Source organism: Lethenteron reissneri, chromosome 34, assembly GCF_015708825.2.
Source record: "Lethenteron reissneri isolate LAM-NWPU_2019-01 chromosome 34, ASM1570882v1, whole genome shotgun sequence".
Classification (NCBI taxonomy): Eukaryota; Metazoa; Chordata; class Hyperoartia; order Petromyzontiformes; family Petromyzontidae; genus Lethenteron; species Lethenteron reissneri.
This window is the reverse complement of record NC_083812.1, coordinates 5,686,111-5,701,341: the sequence shown is the minus strand read 5'-3', so window position 1 is coordinate 5,701,341 and position 15,231 is coordinate 5,686,111. Positions and strand designations below refer to the sequence as shown.

The following is a 15,231-nucleotide window of genomic DNA, read 5'->3' as shown; positions in this document are numbered from 1 at the left end:
TAACGACGCGATCTAACCCCCAAAAACCTCTATTATGGGTTAAGCATTCTGCGTGTTAAACTAAGCCGTTTCCTGTCGCCACTCTCCCAGAGATGCCGCTTGGTGTGTGGTCAGAGGACTGCGCCCGGTTGTCCCACTGTTAAAATAAGCGCCCAGTTCGCGAGTCAATGCCGGCTTGCAAATTATTGCACAGTGCTCGCTCGGACTGCAACTCTGGGGCCCGTAAGGCAAAGGGGTGGTTTGCCGGTACCTACTTGGGGCTGGCGAATTCCACCAGGATCCACCATGGGTAGTGTTCACCATGAGCAGAAATGTGAACGTATATATTATTTTATTGATACACGTAAAACTGTATTTTCATATTCTGTAGGTGTGCCATATCGCATTCGCGTTTTTGTTCAAAACTAATATTATCTATCAAACGCACTCATCATCGTGCCCTTCTTTCACAACGATATTTGTCTCATGAACAGCTACCACGGCGACCTTCAGATAAAACGTTCGTAGAAAATCACTGTTAGCATTTGTCCCCCTGGGTGGTATCCATACAACATTTTTGGCCCAATGGCTCAAGGCACAATTTGCCCAAATCATCCGTAGCTACGCCGCTGCTGCTGCTGCTGCTGAAATTAACAATAAATTGACACCGAGCATTAATTTCACGTTCATGTTTAATCAAAGGACACTTTCCAAACACCGTACCAACAAACCTTGTGCTCATGGTTTATTGCAAAGCATCATAATGTTTAGTAACATTATTGGCGTATTTAGGAAAACAGGCGGAAAATGCTGACTTAAAAGTATTCATTTAAATCTTTCAATAAACATCACTCGCTATGTTTCACTTGCTATCTCGCACACCTCTGTCCGACTTCCTTTCCTCATGCCCCTTCACAAATCACTTGAAGATCCATTTGCACTGTTTGGCTAACATCACCTGTTTTGACACTGTTGTGACATCGCTCGTATGGCTTCGCAATAACAACACGAAAACAATGATCCTTACTTCATTCCACTGATATCCCAACAGGCGAAGATTGGTTACCGAGGTGATGGTCGTTTAACCCACCCAGAACAGGGATGATGTGTCTTCTTGATTCTTTCGGTGAAGTCACGTAGAAGGGTAATAATAAAATAATAAAAATAAAACATAATAGAATAATTCTCACGACGTTTCGGCCACAACGCAAGCAGCCGAGACGTCGTGAGAATTATTTTATTATGCTTTATTTTTATTATTTTATTATTTCCCTTCTACGTGACTTTACCGAAAGAACCAAGAAGATGAATCCCTGCAGTCACGAAAGCTTTAAACAGGGATGATGTGCTTTGTCCACCCTGACCGAGATGTGAACTCACAACCTTGAACAGCATTCCCCGTACGGTGTCTCATTGCCGACACCGCCGCTAACCTCAGAGCTACTTTCCTCTATCCCCCACCGCGATCTCACAATGTACGCGTGCACCTTCACAATTAACTTACCGCTCCACAGTTCACCTGATCATTAAATATACTTCGTCAGCAAAAAAAAAATGTAGCAAAACACACCTAAATTAGCACAGTCGTTTGCCGGCAACATTATAAAGGATTTACACTTAAAGTAATCCGTCACTCAAACAAAACCTGAATAAAAATACAGCAATAATAACAATCATCGTAAAAGCACTGCTATTCATTCCGCGTGCGGAAGAAGTGATGAGTGGGACGTGCAGCTGCGGTGTTTAAGCCGCTCTCTGAAAACGCGTGACGGTGACCGTGTCAGCTCTCACTCACGTGCCGTGCTTCTGTACGAAACCATTCATAAATATGTTCGTGTGGGGGAGGAGGAGAGGGGGGGTTGGTGGTGCGGTGGGAGGGGGGCTGTACGTAAGACATCGTTTAACTGTGGCGCTGCGCCAGGTGCGGTGCAGCCACTGGGCACGACCCTTGACCTCACATCCGCTTGCCCCGCCGCTTGCTGTGCAGCACCTCGAAGGCGTCCGGCATCACCTCCTCTCCCTGGACGCGCTGCCGCTCCATCTCCGCCTTGGGCTGGTGGGACCCCGGGGGTGTTAGGGGGTCGAACGGCCGCAGATTGTGAACTTGCACCAACCGATGCGGTCATCTCTCGATTATCCGCGAAAATGGAGGGCGGTGTTGGCCGAGATGAAAACCAAAAAGCTCGGGATAATTGAAAACATGTTCAAATTTACTAAAGAAAAAAATTTACTAAAGATTACATGTGTTGAATGGCGGTGAAGATGCAGATATAGTACAATAAGTTTTTTTTACTGGTCGTGTTTCAATACAGTAGGAGCTGTAGTAAAAGAACAAGCACTTGTTCTTACTTAAATAAAATGAAGAAACTATAGATGTACCATACACCCCCTGGCGATTCAAAGAATTGATAAGATTGTTGTTGGCTTTTACCGTCTTGTTTGTATTGCTTTTGTGGGGTTTGTCACCGTAACTTTCTACAGCGTTGGTGATGATGGTGGTGGTGCCGATGGTGGTATTGGTGAAAATGATCATTACGGCAGTTGAAATCGTGCCAATAATGTGCATGGTGATGCTGGTGGTGTTGATTACGGTGGTTGTGATCATGGTGATGATGGCGGCGGTATTCGTGATAACGATGATGACAGTGGCGGTGGTAGTGACAATTACGACAGTGACGACGGCGATAACGATTACGACGAAGATCACGTGGTACAATCCTCACCTTCGCGGGGGGCAGTCGCTGCGGCCCGCCCGAGTCTGCCCCAGATGCTGCCCTCTCTGCTGCCCTCCGTGCCACCTCCACCTTGTGTGAACCCGGGGGCACCCAGCCCACACCGCGCATCCACGCCAGGTCTGCCTTGTAGCGCTTCTGTAATAGCAGGCGGCAGACGGGGAAGGGGGAGTGAAACGACGACTTGCCTGAGCACGTGCATGCTCCTGTGAGAGTCGCGAATCTTCTGCGCTCGTGTCACTACCCTCTACTACAGACGTAGGGGGTGTTTGCCTTGCCCAGGCATCGAATAGGACTTGCAAAATGCCTTTGGCCGCACGCTACACCCCACGCACACACATTGACGTTCTACCAATAGTTTATCGATTTGTTTACCTCTCCTCTACTTTGCACTCCTACCGCGTTGTCTTGTTTTGTTGTTGCAACGTTCTGACCCGCCCCCTACTGAACAATCTGTGAAAAAGGGCTTCATAGCTCATCGGATTCCTCCAGTATTACAACTAAAAATTCTGATTCTAAACAACAAGGGGTCACCTTTACAAGTGACTGCGCAGAAACAAAAGAGAGGGCCCTTCACCACCTCGCCTGTCCTCATAGCGCGCCTATCCCGGCACGAGCGCCGCGGCAGCAGCAGCATCGCCGCCACGGTGCGACGAATCACGTTGCGCACGCACCTCGCTCTGCAGCGAGTGGGAGTGCTGGGCGTGCTTGATGGACAGCTGCTCGGAGGTGGCCGTCCCGGAGGCCACAGGCTGCCGGTAGCCCACGTCGCTGGCGTGCTCCTGACTCCGCTTGGCGTGCACCAGCGAGGCGACGTCGGCCGGCAGCGAGTAGTGGCCCCCGGTGGCGACGCGCGCCTCGTCGTAGTCGCGCCGCTGGCGCAGCGAGCTCTGCATGCGCGACGCGCTCACCCCGTGCAGGATGCGCGCGTCGCCGCTCACGCTCTGCGTGCCCACCAGCCGCCCGCGCTCGCGGGCGAACGTCTCCTTGTACTTGTACTGGGGCGGCCAAGCGGGCAAGCGGAGAGAGAGAGGCGGGCGGGGGGGGGGACTGGTTTATCGGCTGCCGTCGTCGTCGTTGCAGAGAGATGGGAACGGGTTTATGTTCAAGTGTGTGTATGTTGAACTTTTGTCGCACCGTACGTAGTTAACCGTGCTAAGCGGAGGCGTGCGAGGGAAGGACAACAAACTAAACACGAGTAGCAGTTGAGATGAGGTGGAGGAAAGGAGGGGGGGAGGGGGTGCCGGCGCTGGGAGCTCACGTCGCTGGCGATGTCGCGCGAGGCGCGTGCCGTCTGGAAGGAGAGCGCGTCAAGGCGCAGGTCGTAGCCGCGTGCCCGCGCGCTTCTCGACGACTCCCGGTACGCCCTCTGCCACACCGCCGCGCGCGTGGGGACGAGAGATTTTTGATTGAACACGAAGTAACATAACGAAAATGAGTACGCATTTTTTTTAAGACGTCGCAATAAAAAATCACGAATATTTTCGTCACGTAAACAGGCATCCCTTCGTCAATCCACTGCTGGATGAGAACCTCCCCCACCTGATCCCCCAGCCGTCCTCACGCTGACTCAGAGTCTCTCTCTCTTATTGCTCCTCTTCGTGCCAAGAGTGAAGTCCAAACTTTACTCTGAGATCACTTGCTGTCGCCGCTCCCCGTTATTGGAACGAGCTCACCTCGTGACTTCGAATAGAATAGCTCCCCTTCCCGGCCCTCATTTAAATTCCTTACTAACTCGTTTGTTGTTCCTCGTGCGCTGTTGCCCTTGATTGCATACCTTTGTTGATTTCTATTCATTGTTCTGCATTTTCAGTTATTGTTGTGCTGTATGATAACGATGTAGCATCTCTTATAAGGCACTCCACGGGTCTCTCTTGCTAAGCAGCATATGGCTGAATGTTACGCGCATCGCCAAGTAAATCGCAACTGCGCGGTCATCTGACCACAATTCACCAAACTGGTCAATGCAGCTTCAAGGCGGAGGTGGTAGTGGTGGTGGTCGGCGTGAAATCGACGTGGGAGCTCAACAGTCGGAGTGCAGTACAACAACGGATTCTGCCGCACCGCCTTCCGCTGTCGACCCCGTAGCCCTGTACGCGTGTCCCCCCCCCCCCGCCCCCCCCGCCCCCCCGCCCCCCCCCCGCCCCGCGCCTCTGCGGTGCCGCGAGTCTCACGTCGCTGCTGTGCAGGGCGTTGGCACGAGCTCGCAGGAACTCGGGGTGGTCCGGCGGCAGCGTGAACGCGTGCGAGCCGCCGCTTGCCGCCGAGCGGTACGCCAGCTGGGCACGGGGGGGGGGGGGCGGGGAGTGGGGGGGGAATGGGGAGAGTCGAGGCACCGTTCATCTTCACGCCGTCGACACCATGAAATGCATTTCTGCAAAGTGGTCGCTGCTGCACAGTCGGAGTTTGCGTGTTCTCTCTCTTTCTTTCTCTCCCCGTGGTCACGTGGATTTTTCTCCGGGTCCTCCGGTTTTTCCCTCTACATTTCGAATCAACGTGCCTTTAGAGTATATGGCTGCTATACATTTGCACGTGACACGCCACTTTGTTGAGCTATCATTTGTGGCCAGGTCGCTTCTGAAAAAAGAGCTATACAGCTCAGTGGGGCCTTACCTGGTCAAATTAAAATGTAGAAACTTTTAGCCTGTGTGTGTGTGTGGCCGGCACTTTTATCATCCCGCTGCTGGATGACGAGGGTTTCTCCACACCGTTGCGGATCGCTATCATGACCCCCTCTCTGTCGAGGGTAGAGGTGCGAAGTTTGCGAATTGTGCAATGCCAATTGGGTAATTTGACGGTCATTTTCAAATTTGGCAAATTTGGACGCTTTCAACCTGGAGTTGGGCAGCGTCAATAAGATTCTGGACATCTGTGAAAAGGAGCTTTGCAGCTCATCCAGTCTAAATAAAGATCGTTTGTACGTACGTACGCATGTTTAGCTTTCTCTGGCACCATGCATCACCGACCGTGCTACTCGGAGGTTCTGAAAGATTCTGAGAGCTCCCGCGGCCGCTGCCGCGACGAGGACCAGGGCGTGCACTACTCACCTCGCTCGACTTCTCGTAGCTCGCCTTGGCGTGCAGGATGTCGGGAGAGTCCGCGATGCTCGTGAACTGAAAGTTGTGCGGCTGCTGCCGGTACTTTTTCTGAACGGGAAAAATTCATACGAGTGAAAGGAAAAAAGCGTACGTGTAAAATGAGTTTGCGAGCAACGACTGATGAAAACGGTGACGGAGAATGGCATCTTCCTTTTGTGGTGTCAACGTGATGTGCGAGGGTAGTCAGTGTCGGAGACTCGGAGTGGCTGAAGCCCCCTTGCCGTGAACCCGTCCGTCCACCTGAGTTTGAGTCTCACCCCATGGCTGAGTGACCGTAACTCAACCGGTTCCAACTCACCCGGACTAGCGTGGTGAGGTATGGACAAACAACCCCCCATGACAAACGGCATTGGAAGGCCGTCAAAGGACTGTAAATTATTATTATCGTTATTCGTACTGAGATTCATACTGGGTGCTACAGTGGTTAGAAAACGTGACTCACAAATGACAATCGCAAGGTTACAAGTTCAAATTCCCATCTGGGTTAAATGTAACCCTTCAATAGATGTAAACTTTAAATGTAATTCAAAGTTAAAATGGAGTCAGTAACTCAGTTATACGAGTACCACTTTTTTTTTCTTGGTTCTTTCGGTAAAGTCACATACAAGGGAAATAATAAAATAAAAAAAATAAGACATAATTAAATTATTCTCACGACGTTTCGGCTACAACGCAAGCAGCCGTCCTCAGGTGAGGACGGCTGCTTGCGTTATTATTTTTATTCTTTTATAATTTCCCTTCTACGTGACTTTACCGAAAGAACCAAGAAGATGAATCCCTGCAGTCACGAAAGCTTTAAATCGAAAAGAGTACCACTTTGTCGGAAGCCAAAAGAGGCTATTCTATTGACACCTGCCATATTAATTCCACCACTGGTCCACGGCTGTAAACAGTTCAGTGTTGTCACAGAATCCAGTATGACATTTCAAAATGCCATATAAAGAAATGCGCCTTTAGTTTGACCTCTTGCTGCCTTGGTCACGATCGCTGCAGGGACACGGACCACAATGAAGGCTCGCGCAGTTTAAATGAGAGGGAGTGTAGGGTGCTCGTGGCTCCCACGGACACTTGCAAATCAATTGGAGCTCCAGCACTCACCTCGCTGACCAGCTGACCTGCCCTGAGGGCACCCTCCATCTGCACGGAGCCCTGGGGGAGCCAGCCCACGCCCTTCAGCTGAGACAGCTCGGCCTTGTACAGCGACTACGCACACAGGACAGAGACAAAGATCGCCTGTGTAGCCTTCAACAGACTGTTGGGACAGTGGCTGTTAAGTGAACACCTATGAACGTCGGCACTGTGGTGTTGGTGTGGCCAACACCACAGTGGGGGTGCCGTGGTGTTGGGGCTGTGATGGTAGGGTTGTGATGGTGGCCCGTGGAGGTGGGCTTTAGTGGTAGGGGTGTGATGGTAGGCCCATGGTGGTGGACCGTGGTGGTGGGGGTGTGATGGTAGGCCCATGGTGGTGGGCCGTAGTGGTGGGGGTGTGCTGGTAGGCCCATGGTGGTGGGCCGTAGTGGTGGGGGTGTGATGGTAGGCCCATGGTGGTGGGCCGTAGTGGTGGAAGTGTGATGGTAGGCCCATGGTGGTGGGCCGTAGTGGTGGGGGTGTGATGGTAGGCCCATGGTGGTGGGCCGTAGTGGTGGGGGTGTGATGGTAGGCCCATGGTGGTGGGCCGTAGTGGTGGGGGTGTGCTGGTAGGCCCATGGTGGTGGGCCGTAGTGGTGGGAGTGTGATGGTAGGCCCATGGTGGTGGGCCGTAGTGGTGGGAGTGTGATGGTAGGCCCATGGTGGTGGGCCGTAGTGGTGGGAGTGTGATGGTAGGCCCATGGTGGTGGGCTGTGGTGGTGGGGGTGTGATGGTAGGCCCATGGTGGTGGGCTGTGGTGGTGGGGGTGTGATGGTAGGCCCATGGTGGTGGGCCGTGGTGGTGGGGGTGTGATGGTAGGCCCATGGTGGTGGGCTGTGGTGGTGGGGGTGTGATGGTAGGCCCATGGTGGTGGGCTGTAGTGGTGGGAGTGTGATGGTAGGCCCATGGTGGTGGGCCGTAGTGGTGGGGGTGTGCTGGTAGGCCCATGGTGGTGGGCTGTCGTGGTGGGACTGTGACGGTGGCCGTGGTGATGGGGCTGCGATGGTGGCTCATTGCCACTGGAATCCTGGAACACCACGACACTGACCTCACTCTGCAGCTGGTAGGCCCTCTTGGCGGCCAGTATCTTCATGTCTTCGGGCAGCGCGGTGTAGTGGTGCAGCAGGGTGCGGTAATCCCTGTCGCTCGCCAGACTCTGGGCCTTCTGCGCGTGCAGCAGCTGCAGCATGTCATTGGGCAGGTGCAGTGCCCCCTTGGTGTCCTCGAAGCCGCGGCGATAACCCTGGCCGCTGCTCAGCTGGCTGGCGTGCAAGCAGTGCTGCAGGTTCTGGTCGCCCTCGGCGCTCTGCGCCCCCACGTGGCGGCCCTTCTGCCTCTCAAACGCCTGCCGGTAGTTGTACTGCAGGCAGAGAGTGACACGGAGCTCGGTTTTCCAGACAAGGTTGAAGGCGTTTGTGACTTAGCCCTCTGTTACTCGTTAAGATGATGCAAGTATGAACATCGTCGTACAATAAAGTTGTGATGCTCATAGTTCAAAGGGCTGCAACGAATCTTGGAGACGCACACCAGAGCCAAAATTACAATTTGCAAATATGTGAACGTGCTTTATACTAACGGATACCCGTTGGCTCAATACTGCTGATGAAATATTTACCAAGACAAAGGAGTATTGGCAACTGTTACAAAATGTGGGTTAACATCACATCGCACAAACCACTACCTACAACCACCTCCCCCCCAGTAACTAGCGGAGTAATCAAATCAGTAGAATTATTATGACTAAGTTAGCACGGATTATTACTCACTTATTCGAATTCCTACTAATGGCTAGAGCTGACCAAGAACTCAATAGTTATTGTCAAGCAGACAATGCACTTAATTTTCAGGAAACCCACAGCGACCACATGCAGGCCGGTGCTGCGTGAAGCTTGTGCCGCAAAGGGACAGCTGCCACATTGGCCAGACTGCAACAGGCCATCGGAATGGCTGAGATGAGAGCATGAGTTAAGAAGTGCTCCGAGTTGCTGGGGCATTTAAATGCCCTACAAAACCAATCTCCTTAAACACTGAAATGCATGGAAAACGCTGTGAACTAGAGATCTTATCTTTCCTTCCATGGATTTATATAGCGCCTTAGTCCCAGGCGCTTTAAAATAATCATAAAATTGTACATTAGATGATAGTGGTTAAAATAGAGAGTGTGTTTATTACAAGTTGTGGTGTAATTATGGTGACAGCAGGACAAGGTGGGAGTGGTCAAGGAGGGATTTGGGGTAGGGGTAGTGACAGGGGTTGGGGTAGGCCTGGTCGTAGCTGTTTGGCCGGGGCAGGGGACAGCAGTAGGATAGGCAGGGGAGGAGAGATAGTTTGTTTGAAGGGAGGAAGAGAAGCAGGTCAGTGGAGACGATTATCTTAATGTGCAGTTGGAGTTTGTTCCAGTGAACTGGATCAGGAAGGGAAGATGAATGAAAGCGTGACTGAGATGAGTGAAGTACTGCAGCACAGACGCGTGCACCTCGCCTCACCTGGCTGGAGATCTCCTGCGAGGACTTGGCCGCCTGGAAGGGGATGTCGTAGGCGTGCAGCGTGTAGCCCAGCGAGCGCGACTTCCTCCACAGGTCGCGGTACTGCGTCTGAGTGCCACACGGCAGACACAGTTCACACGCACGTGGCGGGGGTCCGGGACCGTTACAACATGCATCGTACAATCCGCCCCATCGCCGTGTCCGCAGCAGAGACCATACCGAAATTTTTTTATTTAATATAATTTTTTTTAAACCCACTCACATGGGATTATACGACGCTATTTTTTTATTTTTTGACCAGGGACGGCCCACTGAGCTGGCCTGGCCACAAATGAAAGCTCAGTGAAGTGGCTTATCACGTGGAAAAACCAGAGGAAGTGAAGAAAAATCTACACGACCAAATATGCAGGCGTCAGGGTCGGGATCGAAACCACGACCTCCTGAATCCCAGGTGAGGGAGATAACATCTCACCACTGCGGCACCCCTGAACAAATTAAATCTCAAATAATTGCAGAATATATCATAATTGACGTTCTCGCGGGAGTTGGGTTTTTTTTCTGAATGGTTAAAACCATCATAATAAATTGTGTTTATAAACTCTGCTGCAGAGCAGTGTCACCCAGAGCAGAACCCCACCCTTGTGTAAAGTGTCTTGAGCCACAAGACGACGAGAACCCCGCTTATTTTCTTCAAAACAACGTAAAGAAACCAGACCCTGCAGAGCAAATCGCGAGCCACTTACATCGCTCAGGTTGTGCGTGTTGATCCGGGCCTGAATGTGCTCGGGCAGGTCAGAGGTCAGGGTGTACTGGTGCTGACTGCTCATCCCAGCCTCCCGGTACCGCCGCTGTGGACGGGCAGAGCAACCGCACGCTACGAATCGCTGCGCATTCACACCCTCCATACCGTGGCTTGCCCCGGCAATTTTGTTCAATTTTCAAGTGCAATTTAATTTGAGGGACTGTGTGTTGCATTGGTGTGATCTGGGACTGTTCTTGTTACTGTTTTGCTGCCTTTCCCAAGCTTTTGCACTTGGTATTCACAAATCGGCAGGAATTTACGTACTGATGCAATTTGTATTAATATATCTTCTTGGTTCTTTCGGTAAAGTCACATAGAAGGGGAATAATAAAATAATAATAATAAAACATAAATAAATAGTTATTTTGTTATTTTATAATGGTTTATTTGTATTATTTTATTATTTCCCTTCTCCATGACTTTACCGAAAGAACCAAGAAGATGAATCCCTGCAGTCACGAAAGCTTTAAATCGAAATTTTATTTCTTTTTAGTGGCTTGATCATCTTTCATCTATGTTTCCCTCCAGATGCTTTTTGTATTGTCTGTTGTTATTACTTGCTCCGACTGGACATCTGTGAAAAAGAGCTTCATAGCTCGTCAGATTCCTTCTGCAATATAAATAAAGATTCTGATTCTGAAAGGCCAAAATGGCCACAGAACGTTCAACGGCTCGCCACCACCGGTCCGTTGGCGGCTCTCTCACCTCGCTGGACTGCAGGTACGCGTTCTTGGCGTGCAGGATCCCAACAGAGTCGGCCACCATGGTGAACTTCAGGGCGTCCGGGTGCTGCCGGTATTTTTTCTGTGGCGAAAAAAAGACGATAATCTCGGCGTCGCATCGCCGCCGTGGCCGTGCGCGGTTGCGCCAAGGCGGGCCGTGCCCGTGGGGTCCCCGCGTGCCGATTTTTGGTCGTCAAGAAAAATGTGGGACGACAGACAGATAAATACCATTCCACACAACAAATCGATATCATCGTGATGATTTGATAAATATTGCAGCTGAGATCCCTTCAATTAGACGTCTCTCGTCGCGACCCAACAAACATTACGTTACACGTGTTGCTCGCTCTCCAGGTCAGGTCAACACGGTGGCGAGGGCGAGATGTTAACTACCTCGCCTGGTATACAGGAAGTTTTGGCTTCGATCCCGACCCTGAAGCCTGTATATTTGGAGTTTGCAAGTTCTCCCCGTGGTCGCGTTGATGTTTCTCCGGGTCCTCTGGTTTTTCCCTCTACATTTAGAATCAACATGCGTTTAAAAAATATTTGGCTGCGATAAATTTGGCACATGATAAGCCACCTCGTTGAACTATCATTCGTGGCCAGGTCACTTCTGAAGAAGAAGCTAATGGCTTAGTGGACTTTACCTGGTAAAATTAACGTAGATATTTCATAAATGTGATATACTTACCTTTTCTATACTTTGCACTCTTATCGTTTTTTTCATATTGTTTGTGATTGTAACTTTCTGACCTGCCCCTACTGGACATATGTGAAAAAGAGCTTCACTGCTTCCACCTGCATAAATAAAGAATCTGATTCTTAGGCAGGGCGCATTGAGCAGGATGATGATAGTGATGATGAAGATGATAATGATAATAATGATGTGGCACTAATTTCTCAGTTTAACACAAACAAAAAGACAAGTGCTGTTAGCAAACACCTATGAAGGCCGGCATAGCACATGAGGGAGTGGGTGGCAAACACAATGCCCGGCCGCCTTTGTCTCCCCAATGACGATGATTTTACACACTGCACCAGGTACTCATTTGAGGCTGAGTCCACCTAAGAGAAGCCCAAGACCGGTTCGTAGCGCAGCCCGCTAACCACTACACTACCGCTCCCCACAGTTTAACAAACAAACACACAATTACTGGCCGAAGAAAAAACAAACGACCTCAGCTGCGTTCATTTTGCGGATCGCGAGTTTGCCATTTTGTTGCGGGCGCCTCACCTCGCTGATGATGTCCCCCGCATGCTTCACGTACGCGGTCTGCAGGGATCCAAGCGGCGTCCACCCAACGCCACGCAGGGCCCCTCCCTCCGAGCGATACAGGTTCTGCCACCACCGAGCAGAGCCGAGCCGTGAGGACGCGCGGCAATCACTACTCTCATTGCAACTGGCTACTCTACGGGACGTCTGGCAAAAAAACACATCACCGAGCTGAAGCGTGTGCAAAATTCTCTGGCACGTGTCGTGACGGGTACTGCAGGATCGGACCATGCCCGTGCAGTGCTCGCCGAGATGGATTGGCTTCCGGTTGCCGAACGAATACGTTGTTTCAGGTCGCACTCATTGCACACAAGCCACAAATAAACCAAATTGCCTTTATGATCTCGTCAAGGAACATAGAACCATCACACGTGAAAAACTCATTTCTTTAGAGCTGCTTCATGTGTTTAGTTTTTGGTGTCCTTCCCCGCACCTCCAGTTAGCATGGTTGGCTATGTACGGTGCAAAAGAAGTTAAGTCTAGATGTAAACGTGCAAAGCTCCAGTGGCTTCCTAATATCAGAAGGAAGAGTGGCCACAACAGGGCATCTGAAAGCGTGCGATGCAGCGAGAATTGAAGGTGACCTCAGAGGTAACTCTATGATATCCACTTTCGTGGGCCTTTCTCTATCATGAAACGCGGCACTGCTCTGCAAGATATCCCGTTCGGATACTTTTGTCTGATTGCCTGGCACCGAGGGCACAATTGGGATTTAATTGGGGGAAAAGACAAGACTAATATTTTGCAGCTGCGGAATCTGGCAGAGGGTATAAAGAGTTGGCGAGGCACGGTGGCATCAACGGCTCCAGCCATGAGGACGCCTTGATCTTTTTAAGACCCGGAAAAAAAAACATTACACGTGCGCTTTCGGAGAACGCCGTTACTCACGTCGCTCTGCAGCTGGTGGGCCTTCTTGGCCCACTCCACCTTGAGGTCAGAGGGCAGCGCGGTGTAGTTGTGCAGCAGCGTGCGGTAGTCCCTGTCACTGGCCAGGCTCTGCGCCTTCTGCGCGTGCAGCAGCTGCAGCATGTCCATGGGCAGGTGCAGCCGCCCTTTGGCCTCCTCGAAGCCCTTCTTGTACTCGCGCTGTGGGGACGGTGGTGGGGGGGAGGGAGAGTCCAGGGACTATGAAAATGTATCGTGGAGTGAGATACGGTACCAGAGTTCCACGATGAGACTTAACCACCCGCGTTTTCCCCTCTAAATAATCATGAATAATAATACTGCCATTTGTTTATCCAAGAAAGCCTCACGGAGCCTCAAACCTCTCTCTTTTAGGAGAATCGTTCGTTGCCATGCTTGGCCAATTCGAATTCAACGAGTCCATGGCTAGTCGGAGGAAACCAGAGTACCCAGAGAGAAAGAAAAAAAACTCTCCATGCATGTCAGGAGTTAACATTTCAAAATCGCCACAAAGGTGGATTGAGCCCATCACGGTGCCGCCATCTCCTGGCCACACGTTTCCTTCCGCGTGAGATATCGGATGACGCAAACTCCTCGGTGTCGTCCCGGCGGTTGCGTGCGCCTCGTTTTGCTCCCTGCTCGGTGCGTACGTCGCTCTGCAGGTGTGACGATTGCAGGAGGTGCAGGAGGTTGAGGTTCTGCTTCGCCGACGCTCCCACATAGTGGCCCTTGCGCTTCTCAAACGCTTCCTTGTACTTGTACTGTGCGCGAGGAGGGCGTACACACACAGCTCCGATTAGCGCGCCTGTCGAAGTATGGTGCGAAAGAGGTTCAACGTACGTACATGCAATGTACGCACGAGTGGGCTGATGTATTAGCCGCATCGTAGCACTGCACGCCAGTGCTGATTAAATATAGCCACAGCAGACTAACAGCAATACGTGTACACAGATGCACGTACTGCTGTGTTAGAGCTATAAGATGAAGACAGAGATCCCCCGTATAGCCTCTACAGACTGTTGGGGCAAGTGCTGTTCGCAAGCACCTATGAAGGCTGGCACGGCACACGACGGGGTGGGTGGCCAGCACCACGCCCGGCCGTCTTTGTCTCCCTAGTGGCGATGTTTGCACGCCACACCAGATACTCGACCTCGGGGAGGTCCCAGGACCGGTTCAAATAAGCGTCACTGGTGTTGCCAATGAGTGGGAATCAAACCTGGGTCACCAGGTTCGTAGCGCAGCGTGCTAACAACTGCACTACCTATTCTTTGGTTCTTTCGCTAAAGTCACGTAGATAGAAGATAATTCAATCAAAATAATAAAAGTAATACATTACAAATTTATAAAAACCTGAAAACTCACGACGTTTCGATCGTCATCAGGCGGAGATGTGTTGCAATCGAAACGTCGTGAGTTTTAGTTTTTTTATTACATTTTTGTATTTTTTTTTTAAAATCCCATCTACGTGACTTTACCAAAAGAACCAAAGAATATGAATTCCTGCAGTCACGAAAGTTTCAAGTCAAAAGTCACTGCAATACCGTTCCCCACAACAGCTGTAGAGGTGCACATGCTGACACAGCTTGCGTACACACCACCAGGAGGATTGAGACGGAGCCATATCGCAACTACACCAATGTACACACAGACACAGCTCCACTACGTAGACGGTCACGACGTAGCCCCATACAGCCACACCGCAGCGAGGGGATCGTAGAGAAGCGGCTACGTTCCAGGCGCAGCGGGGTGCACGCTGGCGCGTCGTCGTCGTCGGAGGAGGAGGACACTCACGTCGCTGATGATCTCGCGGGAGGCGCGGGCGGCCTGGAAGGGGATCGCGTCGGGGTGGAGGTTGTAGCCGCGGGCGCGGCTCTGCTGCCCCAAGCGCCGGTACCCGCTCTGCACGCAGCACGGAGCGCCGGCACAACACGCTCGTCACGCTCCTCGTCGTCTCACTCGTCATCCAACTCCTCGTCACACTCGTCATCCCACTCGTCATCCCGCTCCTCATCCCACTCGTCATCCCACTCGTCATCCCACTCATCCCACTCGTCATCACATTCGTCATCCCACTCCTCATCCCACTCCTCATCCCACTCCTCATCCCA

General features: G+C 51.4%; 1 protein-coding gene across 2 annotated transcripts in view; it reads right to left on the bottom strand.

Annotated features, from left to right (window-relative positions):
* Positions 1 to 653: 653 nt before the first annotated feature.
* NRAP (nebulin related anchoring protein) overlaps positions 654 to 15,231 on the bottom strand; it is a 51,736-nt gene continuing 37,158 nt past the window's right edge. For both annotated transcript variants that reach the window (XM_061565098.1, XM_061565099.1), the window contains 15 exons: positions 14,915 to 15,022; positions 13,774 to 13,884; positions 13,109 to 13,306; positions 12,182 to 12,286; positions 10,931 to 11,029; positions 10,167 to 10,271; positions 9,424 to 9,531; positions 7,986 to 8,297; positions 6,908 to 7,012; positions 5,759 to 5,857; positions 4,886 to 4,990; positions 3,973 to 4,080; positions 3,386 to 3,709; positions 2,703 to 2,849; positions 654 to 2,032 (listed from right to left, as the gene is read on the bottom strand). In XM_061565098.1, the coding sequence (XP_061421082.1) occupies positions 1,934 to 2,032; positions 2,703 to 2,849; positions 3,386 to 3,709; positions 3,973 to 4,080; positions 4,886 to 4,990; positions 5,759 to 5,857; positions 6,908 to 7,012; positions 7,986 to 8,297; positions 9,424 to 9,531; positions 10,167 to 10,271; positions 10,931 to 11,029; positions 12,182 to 12,286; positions 13,109 to 13,306; positions 13,774 to 13,884; positions 14,915 to 15,022 (2,133 nt within the window). In that variant the 3' untranslated portion in view covers positions 654 to 1,933. The remainder of the gene's footprint in view (positions 2,033 to 2,702; positions 2,850 to 3,385; positions 3,710 to 3,972; positions 4,081 to 4,885; positions 4,991 to 5,758; positions 5,858 to 6,907; positions 7,013 to 7,985; positions 8,298 to 9,423; positions 9,532 to 10,166; positions 10,272 to 10,930; positions 11,030 to 12,181; positions 12,287 to 13,108; positions 13,307 to 13,773; positions 13,885 to 14,914; positions 15,023 to 15,231) is intronic.